This window comes from Miniopterus schreibersii, assembly GCF_964146895.1.
Source record: "Miniopterus schreibersii genome assembly, chromosome: 9".
NCBI lineage: Eukaryota > Metazoa > Chordata > Mammalia > Chiroptera > Miniopteridae > Miniopterus > Miniopterus schreibersii.
The window spans coordinates 59,512,676-59,536,456 of NC_138118.1; the positions used below are offsets into that span (position 1 = coordinate 59,512,676).

The window sequence follows — 23,781 nt, forward strand, 5'->3', positions numbered from 1 at the left end:
ATTATTACACCTGGCTCTATTAATAACCCGCTGTGTAAGGTTGGTCTATTTGGGCCTAAGATTATATATATTTATAAAAAGGAAAATAGGGTTGGAATTGAATACTTTTGTTTTGGCCTTTGATATCCTGGAAAGTTCTCCATAAGCTGCAGTTATGTACTTGAATGGAAGGCAGGGTTTATACCAGGAGTTTTGATCCAATGAATGAAAAGATTTTAAGGTCCCCTCCTTCCCTCCTTCACTTTCTGCCACCACAACTCAACAGATTGCAAAATGAATTTCAGATTAGAAATAGTGATTTTTAAAAACATTTTAAATACACTTAAAAAGTTAAAAAGTAATCACATGCTTTAAATGTTTTTATAAGACTTTTGGAAGCTGGGTCCCTATTATATCTTATTAATTAAGAGCTAAAGGATAAGGATACTTCTGAATATTATTCACAAAGTTGGCACTGATATTTTTTCCCACCTTTTCAAAGGACATGTGAACAATAGCTCTGCTGGTCTTTATCTTACAGATGTTTTGTTGTTGTTAATCTTCACCCAAGGATATTTTTTCCATTGATTCTTTTTTTTTTAAACTATTTTTTTTTTAAATATATCTTTATTGATTTCAGAGAGAGGAAAGGAGAGGGAGAGAGAGAGATAGAAACATCAACGATGAGAGAGTCATTGATCAAGCCCACAACCTGGGCATGTGCCCTGACCGGGAATCAAACCCCAATCGCCAGGATCCTAGGCCGGCGCTCAACCCCTGAGCCACGCCCGCCGGTCTCCACTGATTCTTTTAGAGAAAGTGGAAGGGAGGGAGGGAAGGACGGAGGGAGGAAGGGGGAGAGAGAAAGAGAAACATTGATGTGTGAGCGACACACTGACCAGAACCAGGGATTGAACCTGCAACCCAGGTATGTGCCCTTGACTGGGAATTGAACACGAGATCCTTTGGTACTCGGGCTGATGCTCTAACCACTGAGAAACCCCATCAGAATTTATAAGGTCTTTAGTTTGAGGTAATTGGTTATTTGATGATAACAAGGTCAGGGCTTTCTAATTCCCTTTCACGACCTACTTCCCTATGTTTGGGAAGGTTGTCTTGTTTAAAAGACAACAATTAATAGGTATCATCTATTGTAAGGTAAATATTTTTGAAAATATTTAATGACTGTGTTTCTTAAATAACAGTCCCCTGCATCTCCCCCATTCATTAAGTCAAGGCCATTCAATCCTTGGAGGACAGATTAGATTTTGTCTAGAGTAGTGCTCTTGAGAACTTTTGGAAATGCAAATTCTCAGGCCCCATCCCTGTTCTGCTGAATAGGAGACTGCTGATAGGCAGTAATTAAAACCTCTACCTTCTTTGTACAACTGACATATTAGCCCGCTAGGTCTCTGCTGACACTTAATATTCAACCAGGCAAAGCCCAACCACAGCCCAGTCTCAGACGCAGCTGGAAACCACTCCTAGCATGTATGAGTGCCCTGCCTGTGTATAATGTTGTGAGATGATATGTTCACAGAAGGCCCAGCTCAGACCCAGATACCTAAATCGATGCGGCTGTGATATTATATTTGACACAGTACACAACTTATACATTATTAGAAATGTCACACTTGTACCTTCTGCCAGCAACAAGATCTTGATTAAAATGGGGATTGTTTCTTTACTTCAAAAAACAAAGATAACATACTTGAATGAACTAGATACATCCAATTGTTAAGAGTACCTCTGGGTTTGCTTTCTTTGCCTGACACTTCATGGGCGGCATCGCCGTTAAGACACAGTCAAGATGGAAGTGTTTTTACAAATGCAAGCAATCTTCTCCTGGTTTCAAGGTATGCCCCTCCTGAACCTTATTTTTATATTAGCCCCATATTAATGTTATTTTAGATGAAAAATATTTACTTTGTATGCCACCTGAAACAACTCAGAAGGCAAGGATATATATATACACTCACAGAAATTGCTATAAAGATGGGGTGACTTAAGCCCTCCTTATTTATTAGTTTTTACTATTCTTTAAAAAAAAAAAGGAAGAGATACTTTAATAGCTGGCAACAGAGGGTGACTTCACTTCCAGCCCAGGCCTGCGGTCTAGCCCCTAGCAATAGTAAATGCACAATGTATTTCTGTTGAATAAAGGAAGGAGTTGATGGATGAATGGGTGAAGAGAGGAACAAAATGTACCAGCTAAAAGGTAGAGTAGGAGCAGCAATAATCTTGTGATATTGGGGTTGGAGGAGAGCAATTGGTCACAGAGCAGCAAAATATTACCGGTGCTCACTAAATATTGTTCCACTGAAGAAATAATAAACCAATTAAATACCAATGGATTATTAGACAATCTTTCTAATTACTAACAGAAAAATAACAGGTTGATCTCTTAATAAAATGTGATTTGCCTTGCTATAGAATTATTCTTTATAGGAATTAATTTAATATTATGAAAAATGTTTTTACATGGAAAGTTATATGGCATAAAACTACAGAAAGTTTACTAACGAAGAGTTAGGAGAAATCACAGGTATAATACAGGGCAGTGGGGGATTTAGTTCATTCAATTCAGCATCAGGAAATCTGGGTTTTAGTCGTGGTGATGCAACTATGATCATGACATTGGGCAGGTCACGTGATGTTTCTGGAGTTCAGATTTCTCTCCTGAAAGAAGGCAGGTTTCAAATCATGTTCCCTGAAACCCTGGGAGTTCTTCGGTATAAATTTAAGCAGCTCCACTTTTATGTTTTGCAAACTGGGCTCCCAGGCAAGGTTTCATCAGAAGAAAGGGAACTCTGGCTAAAGACCCCTGAAAACACTGGCCATAAGCATCTCTAGATTTAAATATTCAGATAATAAATTAATTCTTTGAGAATCCTTTTGGAGTCTTAACTTCAGGGTGATTTTCAAAATGCTGACTAAGTGACAGGACACTGGCACCAAAGCAACTGAAAAGGAGGCAGCGAGCCAGTGCAGACAGGCTGGACACCGGCTCTGCCCTCGTGAGGAGCTGGGTTTTTTCAGGGAACGGGGCATGACCTCTCTTGCTATGGGAATCCAGAGCAGCTTTCACTATGCCACTCAGGGTGCAGTCCAAGCAAATCAGGACTTAGCTGTCTGTCCGAATAATATCTGCAAGCGTGGAAAGGATTCAGCTTGCACTGGTAGAAAAACACGACCCTGCCAGTCAGGGAATCCTGTAAGGAAAACTCTAGAAGTGAGGCCAAGGGGAAGAGGCCCTTTGCAAACTGTAAAGTGCTGGCTTCATTTATGAGCGGGAGTATAATGTGAAAGGCATGCTTACGTTGTTGTTGTAGAAGCAGTAAATCACCGCAACGAAGAATCCCTGTAAAGAGAAGGAAGGACAGCGTTGACGTTACTTTTGTGTGCATGACACTGTTCAGCCATCAACACAAAGAGACAACCTGGAGAGGAGCATTTTGCTATTGTCAAGCAGGTCAAGGCTCGATGAAAAAGCTACTCCCTCTCGGATTCAGTGCTTCACTACAAGAATATCCCATTAGAATGATAATTTTCTTGCTAGAATAATTCTATTGTTTGTTTAAAAGGGAGCTCTGGTCCACCTGGTTAATAGAGTGTTGCCTTGAACATGGGAGATTTATAGCAGAATGTGCTGATTCGAGTGGATTTGAAAATAATTTTTTGGCACTTAAAAATTTTTAAAACTGAGATCTTGTAGGGTTTAGTAGAGACAACTTTGCAAGCACGAGTGTTGCAGTGCCTGGCTGTGGGCCTGACTGTGCCCGTGTCCTCATGGTGAGCTAGTGCAGTGCTGGACCCACAGCCAAGTTCATCTCTTAAATAAGGACACGGACCAAGTGACCTCTGAGGTCTTGGTCACTGCTCAGAAGTTCTCTTATGCTTAAGCTTTAATTATCTATAGAAATGGCCAAAGCAATGATTAAATTATTTAAATAATCTCTACACTTATTTTTAGCCCTATTAATTTTGACATCCAGTAGTAGAAAATAAAATTACTTTGAAATTTATAATGGAGACAGTAAAACTTTGGCCTATGAGCCTGCAGCAGACTCACCTCGGCCTTAGGCCCATCCATGCCCCACCTTGCTTTCAAAATACCTAGCACTATGCCTTCAATGGGGCTACGGATCTGGGGTAGAGTAAATGAGTGGAAACAGGGCAGCCATCCCCACTTTTGTGTGGCAGGCACAGGACAGCTCCTGAGAGCCACTCCCTTTTGTCCCACATAAAGACAGACCTGGATACATTTCCCTTTGGAGTCACTGAACTGTGATGGATGGATTCCTGACACCCCTCTGACAAATGGAGGCGACAGAGCAGAAGCCACGAATGGCTCTGCAGATTCATTATACCCTGTGGCAAAAGCTGATTCAATGTTTACTTATGAAAGAAGGTTCTGAAAATTACTTAGCGGGAGAGTATACCTGAGTGGGACCAGCAGAGAGCCCTGGGATTAGCGGGAAAGCAAAAGCAACGAAGTGCCTCAAAAAACCCATTTTCTTCACAGTTTTGGCTGGGCCCTGTTGACTTGGAGGCTGTATGTTATGAGATTTTTAGAGCTTGGGCTTTAGGGTTAGATCTCCTAACTTTGCCACTAACCAGGAAATTCAACTTTCTTATCTATAAGATAGCCATAATAATGCTTCCCTCACACGTTAAGCACTTAATAAATGGTAACTACGATGGTCTAGTTTTTATTGGACAGTGTGAGAATGCGAGCCATGCCCATTCTCTGGGGTCTGCCTAACATTGCAGGAATGGCCAAACTGGCAGATAGTCCAGGGTCCTGACCTCTCTCAACACAATCAAGGCCCTCAAATGAAGGAGCTGAAAACTGGATTCCAGTTTAAGAAGCATACAGCTTCCAGCTCGGGGTCCAGCAGAAGCATTTCATACTGATACAAACATCTGCTTCTCTGCCCTGTGTTTTCAGGACATGAGCGACTATGTTGATAGTAACTCATTGCCATGGGTTATGCTGTTCTTCAGAACTCACCTCACTAAAGCAAAAACAAGTGTGGCCCTCGAAATACTGGGGGGAGGAAGGAAGGAAAGGTCGCAAGGACGGTGGAGGCAGAAGCTCTGACCTCAGCACCGTGCAATGGCTCAGTCCCTGGACAAACATTTGTCTTCATAAAGATGTTTCTCAAAGCCCATACTCCCCAGTTTCCTTCTTCAGTTTTAGGATTTGAAAAATGGGGAAGCAGGCAGTGAGAGTCCCTTCCAGGTTCCATGTGGTCAAAAGGGTCCTTCTAATCACAGTGAGCCCCAGGAAACTAATCGTCCTGCATCAACTAGCTGAGCAAGGCGTGGAATAAACACACCGGAGGCCTCCTGACCTGGAAATGAATCAGGAAGTGCATCATGTAGTCATAGATGAGGCCAAGAATCCTGGTCTCGGGTCTCCAGGGAAAGACGACAAACTGGACTCCCAGCAGGGGCACCAGGAACAGGGTGGCCCTCACCGCCTTCAGGTACAATTGCACGTCTGGCTGATGGTTTTCCTTCATTTTCTTCACGAGCACACGGACGATGTTGAGCAGAAAGAAGAAGTTGACCTGCAAAGAGATGTTATGAATGAGCAGACCATCCAGGTCAGTACCACTGAGGGGTACCCACTTTCTTCAATTCTTTATCCAATGTGGGGAGCAGATGTCACCTACACAGGATGGGAGACTGGCTGCCTGAAAGGTCATTCAATTGCCTCAGCGTTGCTGGGCCACTGAGCACCAGTATAACCAACACCCTTTCAGACCTGAATTAACATTTCCTTTTCTCCCTAAGTGAGAAAATAATTCCCTTTACATGTAAATATATTAAGTTTAACTCTAATGAGCGTGTTTATTCTTTCTTTTGATTTTTACTTTTACAAAGGGGAAACATTTTATTATATCTTGCTTTCTTTTAGATCTTGCTTTCTTGTTTTTTTCATTATGAACATTTTCCCCACAGCCAGGAGTACTTAATTAATAGTGAAAGGAGGACTGGGATTTTTATTTGTAAAGTTTATGTAGTAGAGACAGCTAACCCAGGTTTCTTTTTCTTTTTTAAATAGAAGAAAATAACTTCATAGAGGTATAATGCATGTTCAATAAAAAGGAGATTTTAAGTTTATATTTGAGAAGTTTAGGTATGCCCCTGCGTAACAACTACTCCAAACAAGAAAATAGCATTTCCATCACCTCAGAAAGTTTCCTCCTGCCACTTTATATCCCACAACCTCCTCATGCCACCTTAAGAAAAAAGTACATTAGATAGTATGTACTTTTTTGTGCCTGGCTTCTTTGGTTTAACGTACTATCTGTGAGATTCTTCCATGTTGTGTATATTAGCATTTCATTCTTTTTTATTGCCGAAAGTGCTCCATTATATGAATAATACCTGCTATTTGTGCATTCATTTTCCTGCTCATGGAAATAGAATGGTTTCCACAATTTCACTATTGTGAATGTACATGCTGTGAATATTTGTATACAAGTCTTTGTGTAGACATGTGTTTTCATTTCTCTTAAATAAGTACCCAGGAGTGGAGTTGCCTGTTCACACGGTAAGTGTATGTTTAACTTTATAAGAAGCTGCCAAACTGTTTTCCATAGAGGTGGCTTTATTTTATGTTCCCTCCAGCACTCTATGAGAATTCCATTTGCTCTTCGCCCTGCCAACACTTGGTACAGTCACTCTATCTCATAGTAGCCATTCTGGTGGGGCACAATGGTTTTTGGCTGTGGAGATAGTTTTGAGCCAAAGTGTTTTTAGAATTTGATTGATAATTTATTTAAAAATAATTAGAATGATTTCCACTACCTGAAATAGAAATAAATGTTATTGCCCAAAAATTTCAAGAAAAGAGAACTTTAGTAATAATTGTAATAATACTTTAGTAATAATAATTGTTATGGGGCATTGTAAGTATTCAAGACCCACATTAGTGGGTCCTTGTGAGGACAGTTGGGCTCCTAGCTACATCACTACACTGAAAACAGGCAAAAGAAATAAAATTTGCATTGGAAAGGTCAGGAAAGTTAGAAGACAGTCTGGAAGACAGTCTGGATGATCAGTAACAAATGGACGCTTCCTCAATGCAGGAGCAGAACATGGTTTCCGACTCAGAAGGTTTTTATTTTTCTCTCTCTTATTTGAACAAAACACTGTGGTTAATGAGAAAAATAATATCTAAATGTTAAATGTGATGGTTTTGAGGCTGACTGACACATAGTAAACCATGGGTATAAATAAAGAGCTGGGTATAGGTTCAGACAGTCATCCTGCCCCCAACCCAACTTCTTACTAGTCATCTAATTTTGGGTGAGTTTCCATGAGTCTTTGGGTCTAGTTTTCCTAATGAGTAAAATGTTCTGATGATGTATGTGTCTACTTTGAAGGCTGCTGTTAGAAACAGCATGGCAATGCATGTGAAGTGCATGAAATACTTTAGGTGCATGATCGCTGGTAGTTAGGCTGATGACTCATGATTTTGTTCACATGTGGATAGTCATCTGTGTTTATCTTTGGATAAAGTGGAAAAGAGTTTTGTTTGGCGGAGCCCAAGGAAAAAAATTGCAGCGGGATTTTATGGTCTCTCACTTTCTCATCAACAACACCTTTATCATTCCTCAGCCCTTCTCTTTACCTTTAACTAGGAGAATTTAGTTACAGTATTGTTAAAAAAAAGAACTATATCATTGTAAGGTGTACAGAAATAAGCTTATGCGCCCCTTCCTAATTTTATTAAATAAAAATGTATTTTTTTCAAATGAAGACTTTCAAATCAAATTGTTCTTCTTATAGATCATCATTAAATTAGGTTCATTTGAAAGTTATAATATATACGCTCTATAGAATCATCTTCAAAGAAATCCCCAGAGATAACATTGTTAATAATAGATTTAAAAAGCAGTTCTTACCACCAAAGCTGCCATGACAGGGCCGTGGATGATGTAGAGCAGATGGGTGTCCACACTCAGCCAGCAGCTGGAAAAAGGGGGGAGAATACATCAGTATGGAGGCATTTTATTTACATTTATTTATTTAACTAAAAACCACCATAGTACTTACTTGTCATTGAAGTACAGCACCCTGGTAATAGCATGGATGGTAGTTGGCACCAATGGGAACCCTAAAAATGTGAAAAAGTACAAATTACACCTGGTTTCTTGGTCAAAAGCTATATAACTACAGTTGCATGGAAAACAGTCAATTTAACATCTCAGTCAAGATATTTCCCTGATGATTTTGCACAAATTACCTTTGGTCAAACCAAGTAAAAATGTTCTCGGTTAGAATACCATGTGCTTTCAGAGAGTTTGGTTAAGAGCACCCAAATAATTGAAAGCTTTTCACATATTACCCAGTGTGATAGGTGTATTATACTAGGACTATTATACCATTGTGATGATGGTGATGCCTGGAGACCAGAAAGCCTTTCATTGTGTGTGAACTGGGCTCTCTTATGGAGAGAAGCTGGTCACCCTGGAGGGAAGTGACCTGGGACAGCATTTGGAAGTGGTGGTCTGACTGCTCCGAAAGCCTGGTTGATGTTTGCAGTATTTCTGCTTGGCTTTTGTTTTTCTGTTTATATCATGTATACTGACTCTGTTCCCTTTCAGTAAGAACACTTCAGAGTAGCTGCAGAACCTTTACCAAGGCAGCTTAGTATTTCCTGACTAGACTTGAAGTGCTAGTGAAAACAACTTTGACTCTGTAAACAATGATAGAGATAGCTCTTATTGCATATTATTAAAAATAAATTTTCATCTTATAGAAGTAACCTAAAGTTGTGATTTTCATGAGAAAAACAAATCTCTCTTTTTCTCAGATGTACCCATGTACAATAGAATATTATTTAATTTGGTTTATAAATCTGTAGAATGAGTTTTTAAGTTATTATTAAGTTAAGAAATGTGTCTCAGATGTAAATTCGACCTACACACTGATTTTCTGTGAATTATATGCAAAAAGAGAATGCCTGAAAATATTGAGTTTTCACCAAAGAACCACCTCACCTTCTAAACCCATGAAGCATATAATCAATAGGACCATCAATTAAATGTTTGACCTGAAATAATTTTCAGTTTGACTATTTACACCAAACATAATTGTGTTGTATCCACAGAAGTTCTAACATACTATTTTCCCACTTGGATTTAGAGAAATTCACTCTCTGGATTTATTTGGAAATGCTTTTAATTAGACAACAAGAGTGGCATATGGAGATCTCACTCCCATCCCATCATTTTGTAAAGGGGAAAAATATGTTTCTTACGTGATATAGAGAGGAATATAAACCCCTATATCTGCTAATTCCTAAGGCTCTTTGCCTTCTTCTAGACAAGATACCTCTTTTTCTGCACTTAAAAAAAAAAATCCTCAACAGAGGATATGTTTATTGATTTGAGAGAGAGAGAACAGGTGAAAGAGAGAAACATTGATGTGAGAGAGAAGCATCCATCGGTTGCCTCCTGTACGCACCCAAGCTGGGGGTCAAATCCACAACCTAGGTATGTGCCCTGGCCAGGAATCGAACCTGCAATCTTTTGGTGTAAGGGCTGACGCTCCGACCAACTGAGCCACCTGCCTGGCTGGACTCATTACATTCTTTTCAATACAGCTGAACAGCTTGTTTCTGTTTTCCTTTGGACTTTTTATGCATGTTAAGCAGATGTCTTCATTCATCTAAGATGATGCCGAAGGGTTTTATAACCAATTCACAAAGTAACGGGATGGAAAGAGGAATATAAATTGTCCCTTCCAGGGCGCCCTCATCTCTGCTGACTGTCACAGGCAAGAATAAATGTACATTCCTTTTCTTCTGTGAAAATGTTTTGAATATGGCAGGTAGATGTTCTTAAGTAGTCAAAACTGGTACAAGAAGAATGCCATAAATTTTATTTCAAAAGAAGTAAGTAAAATAGGTCAGACAGAAGTGGCATCTCTCTGTGTGTGGGGGTGTATGTGGTAGGCCTGGGGTGAGATGTTATTTTTGTGTCTTCAATTGGAGGCATCTGACCAGCACCAATCATTACTCTTGGGATGGTCAGAACTGCTACTGGGAGAATTAAATTGTATCCATTTGATTCTTGGCATGACCACCTTTGGAAGAACAGAAATTCTTGAGAGGATGTGTTTGAGGCTGAGAAGGGCAGGGGAAGGAAAGGCTGCACAAGGCTGGAGCTAAAAGAAAAAAACAATAAAAGACCATTTTGATTTTTGTATTCTGACTTGTTTTGAGGACAGAGAAGAACAGGAGAACCTAGCACCTGTAGTGGGACCAGGGATTAGTCAGAAACCTGATTTCTAAGTTCGCTGGATGTTTAAGAAAACAGGATTCTGGGGCTGCTGCTCAGGGGAGAGTGGCCCACAAGATGAGGTGGTTTGGGGTGTATTCTAGATGGCTGTCCAGTTTACAAAGACTCCCCTCCCATTTTTACTCCAGACATGTTTGCGTTCTGTGACAATATCCCCCTCAATGTCCCTAGCCACAGTTCATTGAGCCATGGCTAGCCCCTTAACTTTAGTTGGACTAATCAGATTCTCTTGGCCTGCTATTCAGAATTGGGACTTAAAGAGAAGCATTTAATCTTTCTGTGTAGCTGGAATAGAGAAATGTGAACTCAGGAAAGTCTGGGGAAGGTGGTATTTACCACTAGGGTTGGGGGAGCAGAGGCCTGTGATCTATGGTGTCTAGAGACCAAGAAGGGTTAAAATATGTTCAGAGGAAAGAAGAGACAAAGGTTAGAGAGTGCTTCCTGTTGTCTGGTCCCTCAGTATAAACTTTGCGTTTTAGCCTTTGAATTCCATGAGATACTCACATTCTGGTAGTTTCCCTCTTTTTGCTTAAATTAGAACATCTTTTTCTCTGTTACTTGCAATCACAGAGTCATGGCGTCATCAGTTCAGTACTGAAACACCCCAAATAGCTGCCCCTTGACCCACCATTATAGGATTATCTCATTGGGTTTGGGTCCTGTGTTTGGTTAAAATCCATGTATTCCTGTTAGGGAGAGGTGTTATGAAAATAAATGTTACCTAAGGCCAGCCCTGGGAGAGACTGTGGAAAAGACTTTGAGCTGCTTATATGACTTCCCAGACTCATTCTATACAATTGGTAATAATGTCTGTTGGACAAAGGCTTAAATACAAAGGTTGTTGTTCTTAGATAGCTTTTGGATTATCCTGCATCCTCAGTAAATACTTTCTCTCTTATCAATATTTTTAGGAGCTTCCCCAATGCTGCATGAAAGGGCAGGCTTAGCTGAAGATGCTCCACAGCCTCTGCACCAGAAGTCACAGTCATCTCGCCAGTGAATAGCAAAGGCAGTCTTGGCCCTCTGGTTAGGAATCCTCCTCTGGTATGGGAGTTTCATGGGATTTTTAAAGCATAAAGCAGCATGTGTTTTTGTCCCAGAGCCTTTTTGCTCTCACCACCTCACTATCTATCTGCTCCCTTTCCACCAGAGTGAGCTAGACTGTTAGTAGCCCTGGGGGAAGGGGCACAATTCTAAAGAGTCCTCATGGACCTTAGCACCCTGCCTTAGTCAATCTACAGAAGCAGTCACAGCTGGAGCAATCCAGCCATAGGTTTTTCAAAGTCACTGTCATGTGCTATGTCAGGTAGGCTCTACTTAGAGGCCCATGCGGTTACGTCTATTGCTCATCTAGACTCCACTTCTTGACCTTCCACTGGAGGAATTCTGCTGATGGGTTGACAGGAAGGAATGCTCTTGAGGATGGGATGTAGGACCAGGGTAAAGCACATACAGAATTCAAAATGTGGAATTCTCCTTTGCTCTTCAAATAGGTGAAAAATAAAACTGAAGAGGGCTTAATCAGGTCTCTCAATCAGGGCGTGTCTTTTGTCCATCCATTAGCTGGGTCACCTGATGACACTCATAATCATATCCCTTCATCTCCATACTGTTCATTAAGTCTGTATAAACTTGTTAAAGGGCTTCAACCAAGCTCTCTTGGAGATTGAACTCCTTCCAGCATCTGTGTCATCATTCCCTAAAGGACCTGGCCCTGACTATTCTCTAAGACCAAGACTAGAAGAAAATTATAAATAAACATACAGAGGTGAAGGTGGCTCAAGACTCAGTTGGAGGAAATACATACCCCAGCCCAAGAGATAATACCACTTCATGTGTTGCTTCTCAGCGAACACGGACACCACAATGAGTGTGTGCAGATAGATCCCTTCACAGAGCATCCAGAAATAATTGCACGACATCATGTACAGGTTGACAAAGTTCAAAACCTTGCAGCTCACCTGTCAGAAAGAAACAGAGACACTCAGTGGAAGACATGGGCAAGGATCTGACTTTGAACAGAGGATAAATGTGAAAGTGAGCCAAAGTATCTGCATTCAGCCCGCATTCAGCTTCCCCAAGCATCTGTTAACACGTGTCGCCCTCTATATCCACAAATCAGGGTCACAGTGCACATAGGTCGTTTGTACTACATATAAACAGCCATCTAGGGGAATGGAAGCTTAGTCCCTAAAATGTTCTTTTCCTGTTACATTTTGGTGACTTCCATAGACTAGACAAATTTATTTTTCTGCAATGAGTGGGAGACCCATAATTTTTTAGAGCAGCCAAGGATTTGTCACATGACTTTTACAGCCCCTTTTCTAGAGGCAATGAGGTGAATAACCCAGAAATTGTTAATGCTGCTCCTGAAGTTCATTGATATGTTGGTGATCTCTTTAGCCACAAAGAGGAGAAAACTAGGTGATATACATAGATCCAGGAGCTATGCTGAACCCAACTGATGACTCCTGCTTTGGCTACTTGCTGGCCTTCTAGTGCTGATAACCCTAACCATCAAAGAGCATGAGCTTCATGTTCCAGCAGTCACAATGTAATGGGAAACGTCCTGACTGATCCACATACATACTAAAACCTCACGAGGAGGATTATAGAACTTTATGTCAAGATGCTAGTGCAGTTGGTAAACTAAGGGGCAGAAAGGTTCTGCTATCAACTTGAAAAGTGTCAATGTGTACATTCTTTAAAGCCGGCCAAATGAAGGGGGGAAATCCCCCAGCCAGAAAGTCAGCATTAACTAATTTTGGAGGGAAGTACTGAGTTTCTCCAGAGGAATCTAAAGGTATAACATTTTCAATTAAATGTGAGTCTGTCACATGCAATGCAATCCTCAGCTGGTCGCCGATAAAGCCTTAGAGAAAATGAATTGAGTCTCTGCAACTGTAGGTGTGATTCAGTGTGTTTGGGGCAAGGAGGGGGAAGCACTGGAGAAAAAAGTCCCTCATGAGATGAGTACATTGGAAGGTGACCCAGAAATTGGCAAAGGAAGCGTTCTGGAAATGTCCAGCAAACAAAACTACAGTACACAGAAAAGCAGGACACACACAGGGTGGAAAAGTCTGTTAGCAATGCGGCAGGGGAACATAAATTAACAGCTTGCTACGCTTAAAGGTCTTTCTCTATATGGTGTAACAAGCGTATTATATCACTCTTCTCTGGGGAGTCTCAGGCCATGACTGCTTTAGTTTGATAGCCTCAGACCAGTCCTTTTGATTATTTGCGATTTACAAACCTCTGGGTATTGCCCGCACTCTGCTTTTACACTTAGTCCCGTTTGTATTGAAGCAGTATTTTACAAATGCTCTGCGTTTCCACATCCCCTATGCTGTGTAACACAAATGAAACCAGGTGTCATAGTCAGAAAATGACAAGGGCTTCAGGCCTAATGACAATGGTAACAACTGTAATATAAATAATACTAGTTAACAACTGAGCGTTGTTATGCGCCAGGCCCTGTTTTGTGGATTTTGAAGGAGCTACTGTTACCTCCACTTCACACATTAGGAAACTGAGGCACAATGAGGTTAGGTAACTTGCTCAAGATTACAGAATGAACTGTAAGGGAGTAGAAGAGCTGGGATCTGAGATCCTATAGTTCAGCAAGAACAGTGCTACAGTGTTTGGAGCAATCCAGCGAAGCACAGCAAATACCAGAATGACTGTTGCTCTGTAGCTAGTTCCAGCAATGAACCAACATACCCCAAAGGAGTGCACGAAACTCTTTGTATCTCAACTGGAAGCTTTTTGAGAATGAAAACAAATCTATAAGAAGTTCTGTACTGAATTCATGATAGTCTTTTCAAAGCAGTGGGAACCAGCTGCAGATGTTGAGATGAAGACTCAATACATAAACCATGCCACAGGACACCATTTGTAAGCCACGCTTTCCCGTGTAGAAGTAGCACCCAGATCAACCAGACAAGGGAAACTGGGCATTGGGTTGAGGCCTGGGGCCATTTTAGGAATAAACTCTTCAAATCCGTATGTGAGAGAGTTCAATTTTAAGTAATACAATTTAGAAAGAATAAAGAAGACCTCTCTATTTTTTTGCACTGTATGATCTTGGTTGAAATACCATTTATTGACTCTGACATGTGAGTAACATGAAGTAGACTCAATGACCAGGGTGGGATGCTTCATCCCATGGCCACATTTTGGAATTATTCCCATGGCATTAGCCCTCAAATCCATTCTGCTTTTTCATTCTCTATCTAATTTCTCCCACGGCCTACCAAATGGATAATTCCAATCTGGTTTTATCTGCCATTGATCTCTCATCTCAAAAACTCGGCTGTCCCTGTCCCCGCCCTCACATTCCTATACTATCCCTGGCTCCAGCAGCCTCTGGGTTGGGTGGGAGGAGTCCAGTGTCCACCCTGGGTTTCCTGGGTCTCTCGTGCTTCAGCCCTGAGCATCCACTCCGAGCTGATCGTCCTGTGACTAGGATGAGGTTCTGACAGTTTGATGGCTCAAGTGTCCTGAAGCAATGAGAATGGGAAGAAACTCACTTTGTTTTTCAGAGCTTGCAACTCATTTGACTTGGCTTATAAAGGAGGCTGTAGAAAATGTGACTTGATTGTTTTGGCTTTTGAGGTGCAAAGTGCTCAGGTTCTCAGTAAAAACTAATAATCTCCCTGTATTGTCCCCTTCAGATACAGATAAAAAGTTCAGAGAGGCATTTCTTTCCAGAAAATGACAAGTGTGCCACCAGCTTCCTTTAGATGCAGCGAGAACAATAAGTTTAATTCTGCCTCCTGACTCTCCACATGAAGAAATAAGCAGATAGATCAAGAAAATGAAATTTTAGATATTATGGAAATGAAATGCTCCAATGACACGGATGACAATGGGCAATTTTCACGTCACTCAGTAAACTGAGGATCTATTCAGCCCTTATTTATGTCACCAATTATTCTGAGTTTAACTTAAAAAAAATTGCAAAGGAGTAAGATTCTCATACTTGATGTTATAGGAGAGAATCTACTTAACTAAAAACTTCCAGGGGAAGAAACTGGCTACTTTGATGGGACAGGGACCATGAACCCACAGAGGAGTGAGAACAGTGCTCTATTTTGCTCCTGGTAAACTCTCATAGAAGTAGTGTGACATTTGGGATGATGCAGCCACCTTTTACAAGAAATAACTTTCTTTTTAAAATATAATCCCCACGGACACTGGGAAGAAACATCTTTTTGCCTCTTAACTGCTGACTCAGTGACCTGAGCATTGGGTCAAAATGAAAAAATAATCCACAACTCTGTCTTTAATTTGCTTAGGAGAGAAAGTATCTTTAAAAATTATACATTCTGCTGTATTTTAAAGTAGACATCTGCCTGAATCACAGATAGATGAACTGCTGATGGACCTGCTTTTCTTTAATTATGACTGTGGTTAAGTTTTTCATGTTAGCTGCAATTTCAGTATTTGTAGACTGACAATGTCTAATAACTTCCCTTTCTAAAATAATTTTTTGCTTTTATTTTTGGTCTCTTTTGGGGGTTTTCTTTGCTGTTGTCACTCTTCTTGGCTATGGAGAACCTTAACCTAATGTTTTCTGGAATGTCAGTTTTTCAAGAATAATGCAATATTTCAAATAATTCATTTAAAGTAAAATTTTAAATATGTAATTTTGCATGTGACTTAATAATTTATTAATGGCATGATTCTCATTGTCTGGATGCGATTCTGCCTGTCTTTTTAGAGGTAGAGAACTTTACTCCTAGGAAAGGTGGAATTTCCCCAGTTGAGGCTTTCCTAGTTTTTGTTTATCCCCTGTATATACAAATATATTACAACAAAAAACATTTCTTCTCTCTTGAAGCCTGAACTTATAGTTTCAACTGCAATTCACTTTAACAAATGTTTGAATGTGAAGAGATAATTAATAAATTTGGCTTCTGTGAACACAGCTATGGCAGAATATTCATTTTAAAAAGAAGGTACAACATGAATTTCAAGACCTGTGTCCCTCTTGGAAATAATAAATAAGGAGTTTCAAGAATGTATAACATATAAGGCATGTCTACTTGGGGTTTCTTTCTTGCCCTTGAACTAATTTTGTTTGCCTAGAAGGAGAAGTCCTGTGCTGCTTGTATATGGAAGGTTAGATACGCGATTTAACAAAATCTCACACACACACTTTGAAACAGGTAAACAAATGACTTAACCCCACACGCATGGTTGCATGGCACATTGCTAGGGATTGTGAAGGGAATGTCATAAATGGATATTTTCACAAAATGATATGAATTTAGTTCATCCTAAAGACTAAAATTTAAGTGTTGGGCACTAAAAAAACAATCGATTGAATTAAATTAAATTCTACCTTTCAAGGGTTTGACAGTTTTTTCCAGGAAGTTTGCTTTGCATAGCTAAAAATAACAAGTCCTCTGAACAGTATATTAACTTGAGAGAATCAAGTGCTAGTCATGTCATAAAGATAAGCTTCTCTCCTGTTTTTCCAACTTAGGTCACGCTGAAGATGTCTAACAAATGCGGGAGAGCCACCTCAGTCCTTCACACCCAGAAGAAAACTTGCTGTGCATCTCTCTGGCTCCCCTACCCGCACACTTACATTCTCCCAGGAAATCAGCTCCACAGTGGCTGAGCCAGGTCCCTAGACACCTGCTTACAGGGTGTATTAAAGGTTTCTAGGCAATGGGAGAGCTGCAAGGCAGAGCTGAGCTGACTTGGTGGCCTGGAGGCAGCCTGTATGCAGTGCTTGGAGGGGCACATAGGCACATCTGCCCCTAAAGTATCCTATGAAAGTGAAAATATCCAGCGATAACTCATGAGACCATTAAGAGCAACTAGAGTAACAGTGCTTGGGGAAGCCCTGCGCACAGACCTAGGAAGTTAGCCACAGGGTAAGGGTTAGCAGCAACCCTGAGAGCCATTGCTTGCCATTTTATGCCCTTGGGAATTTTTAAAAGCTTTACGGAACTCCAAGACAATCTCTTGGAAATAAGTGGGACAGTATTTATTATTTTAATTTAATGGATAAGATGAAATGACCTCTATAATTCAATAGCGAGCTCAGAAAAATCCTGAATTTAGACTATTTCAGGAAGATAACAGGTTTAGTACAGTTTCACAATGGACGAGAAGCTCCCTTCACTCTAACAGGCAGAGAGTGGGCTGGTGATAGGACATGTGGGTGTGAGGCCCCCACAAGAGAGATGAGAGTCTATTCACAAACTTATAATACTTCATCATTTGATTGAGCACTGCTCTCAGGGTTGATTATTTAATGATCAAATTGCCATTTCCTGGACTACTTTGTACAGGCAATAAGTTTCTCAGGGTTTCCACACTTAATGAGAAATGGGAAGCCAAAACTTTGAGTCTTCTCTGTTGAGAGATGCTTAATTGCTTCTACATCTGTAGAACTTAGTGGGGGTCAACTTCCCTAATTAAATGTAGTGTCCATGTCCAGTTATGGACAGTCATCACTTTGGAATGGCTGAGCCCATTGTTTAAGAATACATCTTCTTAAAGAAATAAACAAGACAATCAAACGCACCATGTAGTATAGAAGAGAGAGGATGGGCTTTTGGGTTCGAATCCCAATTCTACCTACAGTACAGAAGACATGAACCTTTACTGTGCCTCAGTTTACTCAGCTAATAATGGGGATAATATCCACCCTCCACTGGGGCCTGATGAGAGTTAAATGAAATGAGATTACTTTTATTAAAATCAGTTGACATTAAAAAAGAAAACTCATCAAGTTAAGCCCACTGGGTCTCATTCTGCAGGTAAGACAGGACTCTGTCACCGATAACCGATGTCATGATGTCATGGTTTTAGAAGATGGACCAAAATTCCTTTCGGATGCAGTCATACCATGGCTCCATTAGAAGTCAAATTAAGCTGCTTTCCCATGCCATGCCAACTGTCACACAGGATGCGTGCTCTGGGCAGATTTCATACATTTTTGTCATTGGGTTGGCAGAGCTATCAAATGCCAGTTTTGAAAGATGAGGCTATCTACAGAGGCTTGCATAACACAGGTAAGCAGAGAAACAAAGGAAATCGTCCCTCTGCCATTCATTTTGGGCTAGACAGCTTCTGTCTGTGCTTCCGAATGCACTCTCCACCCTGCTCCCACTGCTCTGGGTCCAGAGAAACGGATCCCTACATCTCCATCAGGGCTTCCTTGCCTTCTGGTTTCTGGTTGAGCTCAGTTAATGGGGACCATGAGCAGAGATTGGGAGATGAGAGTGAGTGAATTAGGGGTAAGGAAACCTTCTTCGAGTCATGCAGATATAGAACATGATAGTATTTAGATGGCTTACTAGAGGCAACGCATAGCTATTCATAGCTGAAGTGACTGGTCCAAGCCCAGCCTGATGCCAGAATGCTGAGGGGATTGATATTTAGGCACACTTGTGACCCATCAGTGACACACCGGGCCAGTGGGGAAGCATGGCCCTGGTACACCTAGTATTGTCTATGGTCACAAGGTGTGCTCAGTAAATTTCCCGTAGATGTTTATAAATTTTTGATTAGTAGTAAAAAATCTCACAATGTTGTGTAATTCTTATTTGGTTATGACTGAATTATTCGCAGCCCTTTACAATAGCATATAACAATTACTTCCAATAACCACACAGAAATGATAAGCCTTGCTTCATGCAAAACCCAACTGTAAAACTGAATATGATTACACATGTAAAGAGCTGCTTGAGTCAAACAATAACACCATGTTCACCATTTACAAATACTACATCTTTAAAAATAAAATCAAAAGCAAATAATGCAGTGCTCACCGGATTTGAGTTCACAAACTTTCCGTTGGGGACCACTTGGATTAGGTGGATAAGAATAGTAATAGAATTCAGAATGTAAGTCAGAAACATGTGCTTGTGTATACTGACTCTCTGGCAGCCAAGGTTCCTGAAAGAAAGAGGCACAGCGTCAACCAGTGCCAAAATGTTGAGGCGCCTGGGCAAACCCACAAACATCAATATTCCTTTACTCAGTAATGGAGAGAACATATTGAGGTGAGGCCGGTCCCATCTCTAAGACTCCTTATACTTTCTGTCTGATATTTATTTATTTATTTAGGCTTTAAAAAACAAATTTATTATAAAATGGGAAAAAAAACCCATAATTTATAGTAAAATATAAAAGAGATAGAACACCAGGGATTCAGTTAAGTAATTAATAGCTGTTATTAATTCTGTCATTTAACAAACTTTGGCCCCCAAATACCTTATGTATTTAACTTTTTAGAACAGAAAGGGACATCTATAATTAACTGCATTCTCCTTTAAGGCAGCCACCAGCCACATGTGGCTATCGAGCACTTGAAATGCAAACAGTCCAAATTGAGATGCGCTGTAAATGTGAAATACGCTCTAAATGCTGAAGAACACATAATAATAAAAAATGCAAACTAACAGTTTTCCAGTCATGGCAGCTCATAGTTTTCAGTCTTCAGACGGCTTCGTACAAGTGAAAGAATGTGTGATAAAAATCACTTTTAATTATAACAAATGTCATTGAGAGAACTCTTGTCAGAGAAACCATTACGGTGTGGAGTGTGCTTCAGATGAAAAGTAGACTATTTACTGATGTAACCAGGGAGAAATTGTGTGGCAAATGGGATAATAGAGCATGAAGTCAGAACCAAGGTGGCCTGGGACAAAGTACTAAATCCATGTCCTTGACCCATTGGTCTCCCATCTGCCTTCTCTTCTGACATTTCTTCTAACATCTTTTTACTTCTTATATTCCAACTGGAATCAACTTTGTGGCTCCTACTTTTCACATCCTCCTGATGGAGGAGCTCAGACACAGACAAAGAATTTTAAATAGGCTCAAATGAGGGTACTGTGGTTGGCTCTGATGGTACTTATCCTTGTTGGTATAGCCATGTCCCACCTTTTGGGTGCTAAGTAATTTGTTGGATCTTTTCTATTCCTTTGTCTTCCACTTCTTATACTTGGGATATGGATTGTGTGAATGTTCACAGAAACAAACATTAAATATCCTACTTCACTTTTTGATGCAAATGAAGAGAGACTGTAGAATGGCTATAACAAATTAGGATGATGCTCTTAAATAAATATAAATCTTGTATTTACCATATTTGATCCAGTTAAAAAATGTTTAGCATCATGTGAAAACTTAAGGCATTCAGTTAATGATGCTAAAGATGAATCATAGTAACTATCCCTAAAAAATCTTAATGTAATAAAGCTAGAATCCCAGGAATTTTGAAAAGAATATTCTGAGGAAAGATGAAATATAAAGATGGCCTAGGTTTACTTACAATGCTTTTCCTCTATTTCCAAATCAAAGAAAAATGTGTTGTCAATGATCTGTAGTAAAAAGTAAGTTTAAGTAATGGGGTCATGTGTTAGAGCACATTTTGGCTACCTTCCTATATATCCAGAGAAACCATTCAATCAATGGCACCAAAGATACCCTCCTTTCTTCCAACCCACCCTTGACATGACAGGACACGAGATAACTCTTGGTCATATCTTGGCATACTGTTCACTAGTAGAACGGCAGTAATAGGAAAAGAAGCGAAAATTAAGATTGAAAGGGAGCTCCTTAAGGATAAACATTTTGTGCTAAACCCTTGTCAGATGGAAAAGATGTATCGTATATTGCATGTACGGGATGCAACCTAGGTATGTGCCTGACCAGGAATTTGGAATCGAACCCACAACCCTTTTGATGTATAGGAAGATGCTCCAACCCACTGAGCCAGTTGGCCGGGAATCATATTTTAAGGCTAAAGTGAAATGTCGCATTCATGATTTTAGTTTACCTGGTGCAAATCTTTCACACTAAATATTTTGTTTTAAGTTATTAGTACACTATATGTAGATGTACGTGCATGCTTTATGAGAGCTTTTAGTTGCATAGAAAGCATTTAATTTTTGTCTTAAGTTTTGCAGATTGCATAAATCAATTGGCTAGCCTAGGACACAGAAGAACAGTATTCACTTCTTTATAAGAATGTCATTATAGTCACATTAGAAGCAAGCAAGGGAAGTAGCAAATAAGGAAGCAAGTAAAAGCTGTTATGAAATTACTGATGCCTAGGAAAATATGCACTTGGAATAATTGTTGCGATCCGTGAATTTATTGCAAACTTGCTTAAAAACTGTCAGGAAACAAACACAAAAAATGTCCACTTCTGTGACTTCTCAAGCCAATCTTCCCTAAGGGTACCTTTATCTTAACTTTCTTGTGAATATTTACTTTTGACATCTAGTAGCGAGAAGTCTTGCTGAACTAATTTGATGTTTCCATGTAATCCCTCTCCATGGGATTGCTCCTGTTTTTCCTAAAATGGTCCTAAACCAAATACCATTCTTCAATATTAAACCAGTGGACTAGCAGTAACCTGTACACCATCCTGAACATTATTTTAACTCTGCCACTTTTGTACAGTTAAGATCTATAGTATTGCCTTTTCTATAATTTAAATCACTGAAATTTTTTTATCTTGAAGAGGGCACAGAAGCCCAATTTTCTTCTTTAAAATAAAAAGACTACATACATTTCTACATTTATTTTCTCATAGCAGAGAAAGCATGATTCTTATTTGTTTCAAGGTTCCATAGCCCTGCCTGTTACCTTCCCCAGCATGCTCAGAATAAAATCACATAAAGATTAGAGGCATGTCTTGATCTCATTCTGAGTAATATCCCAGGATTTTAGCAGCAAAATACTGGCAGTCCACAGCCTCCCTTATATTCAGTAACTTTAAGTTCCTCTGCAGGCCTTCTTAGCCTGCTGGCTTGAGAAGGACTCTTACAGGGCTATTCCTTTTTATAGGCCCTGTACGGCACATTTTGTGAATTTAGAGTGTGATTACAATGGGATGATTATGAATGAAGCATTAGTGTCAGAAGTGGAGCTGGATGTAACTTCTCATTTTGGTTTCATGAAAGTTTTATAAAACTGATTGGATTTTGGAAAGGAACGCAACCCTGGGACAGTAGAATTCTGCAAGGGAGTGATGATTATTTTTTGCTCAGGTTTCACAGAGATGATGCCATTTAAGTGTATAAATAATAAAACCTTCCAGTGTGATGCGCGGTAAAGACCATAAGGGTAATGTTGGGTACTGTATTTAAAAATTTTGGGAAAATGCTGCTAACTAAAATCCAGTGATAAATCAGAATTACTTTTTGTTTTTCACAATCACTTTCAATACTTCTGAAATACAAATGTAAAGAAAAAATGTGAAAAATGTAAAGAATCAGAAACACACTTTAATTATAAGAAAATGGTGCCCTTGATACCTTTAGTTTGGGTAGGTTTACGATAAGATTAAGAACATGTATGAAAGTCAGATATGACTTCTTTTGGATTTGAATATTTAGCATCTTAGCATGTGTTTTTTTCATACCCTATTTATTTCTTGTTGTGTGTGCTCTGGAGCACCAGCTATTTTATGTCTTCCCATTATTATATTCATAGTATAAGTCAATAAGACTTGTTTTCCCCCCAAAATTTATGTTGTTTTGGTAGGTTCTTGAAATTGAGAAAGAAGACAAAAATCAGATGGTTCCTAGACAATCTGCCCCCACATTTGATCTCAAGGGTTTGAACAGATTGATTTTGTCTTGGGACTAACTGGAGTTGAGGAATACTTTACTTTGCCCATGTGCTGCACTCTTCACCATCCATTTTCAGTGGCTTAACATAGAAATGATCGTTAGAACATATTTTCTTTGCTGGTTTGGCTTTTACATCTCATCACTTATTAAAATGGCTGGAGAAATAAAGAACTAAGAAATTCCCCTTGACACTTTTAACCTTTAAAGTCCTGAATACATTTATTAGTTGCACCGTTACAAATTTGGGGGCTTTTCATTCAGTTTTCTTTTGGTTATATTAAAACATTTCACACAATAGACTTTTAGTGACAGATTTTTTAATCAGAGTTGTATGGCAGTCATGATGATGTATTTATTCACCATGGTCAGGTGCAGCTGAAAAATGGACAGACATTCCAAGATTAATCATGCTACGTGTTTACTTTACTATATCCTGATCATTGGAATTGAAAGTACTCTTTTATTATAATTCTAGTACTTAATCCCTCATGTCTTGTTGCTTTGTTTATGTATTTCTCCTGTGAAATTATATATGGAAGGAGCTCATTCTCTGTTATTATTTGCTATCCAGTTAACAAAAAATTGCTATTCAGTAATGTTGCTAGATCAATATAAGAATCTGGACTACATAAGATACAGACATAATATAATACATAATTATGATATAAAATATAGGCAAAGATTGAAAAAGAATGAGAATAATAATGGTTGTGTTAAGGGTGGGTTCACAGGTGCTTCTCCCCTTGGTTTAATTTTCTTTAGTGTTATCATAACATGTTAACAAAAATCAAATTGAGATTCTATTATTCTACTTAAGAATCACTATATATTTAATTACATATCACATCTCTAAAGTATGAAGGATTATT

At 39.5% G+C, this 23,781-nt stretch overlaps 1 protein-coding gene across 1 annotated transcript in view; it reads right to left on the bottom strand.

Annotated features, from left to right (window-relative positions):
- The window catches only part of CALCR (calcitonin receptor), an 89,945-nt gene that overhangs the window by 4,763 nt on the left and 61,401 nt on the right, over window positions 1-23,781 (bottom strand). Inside the window, exons 8-13 of the mRNA XM_081146291.1 lie at window positions 19,094-19,220; window positions 12,109-12,262; window positions 8,053-8,113; window positions 7,902-7,968; window positions 5,337-5,555; window positions 3,299-3,340 (exon numbers count right to left, since the gene is read on the bottom strand). Of these exons, the coding sequence (XP_081002417.1) occupies window positions 3,299-3,340; window positions 5,337-5,555; window positions 7,902-7,968; window positions 8,053-8,113; window positions 12,109-12,262; window positions 19,094-19,220 (670 nt within the window). The remainder of the gene's footprint in view (window positions 1-3,298; window positions 3,341-5,336; window positions 5,556-7,901; window positions 7,969-8,052; window positions 8,114-12,108; window positions 12,263-19,093; window positions 19,221-23,781) is intronic.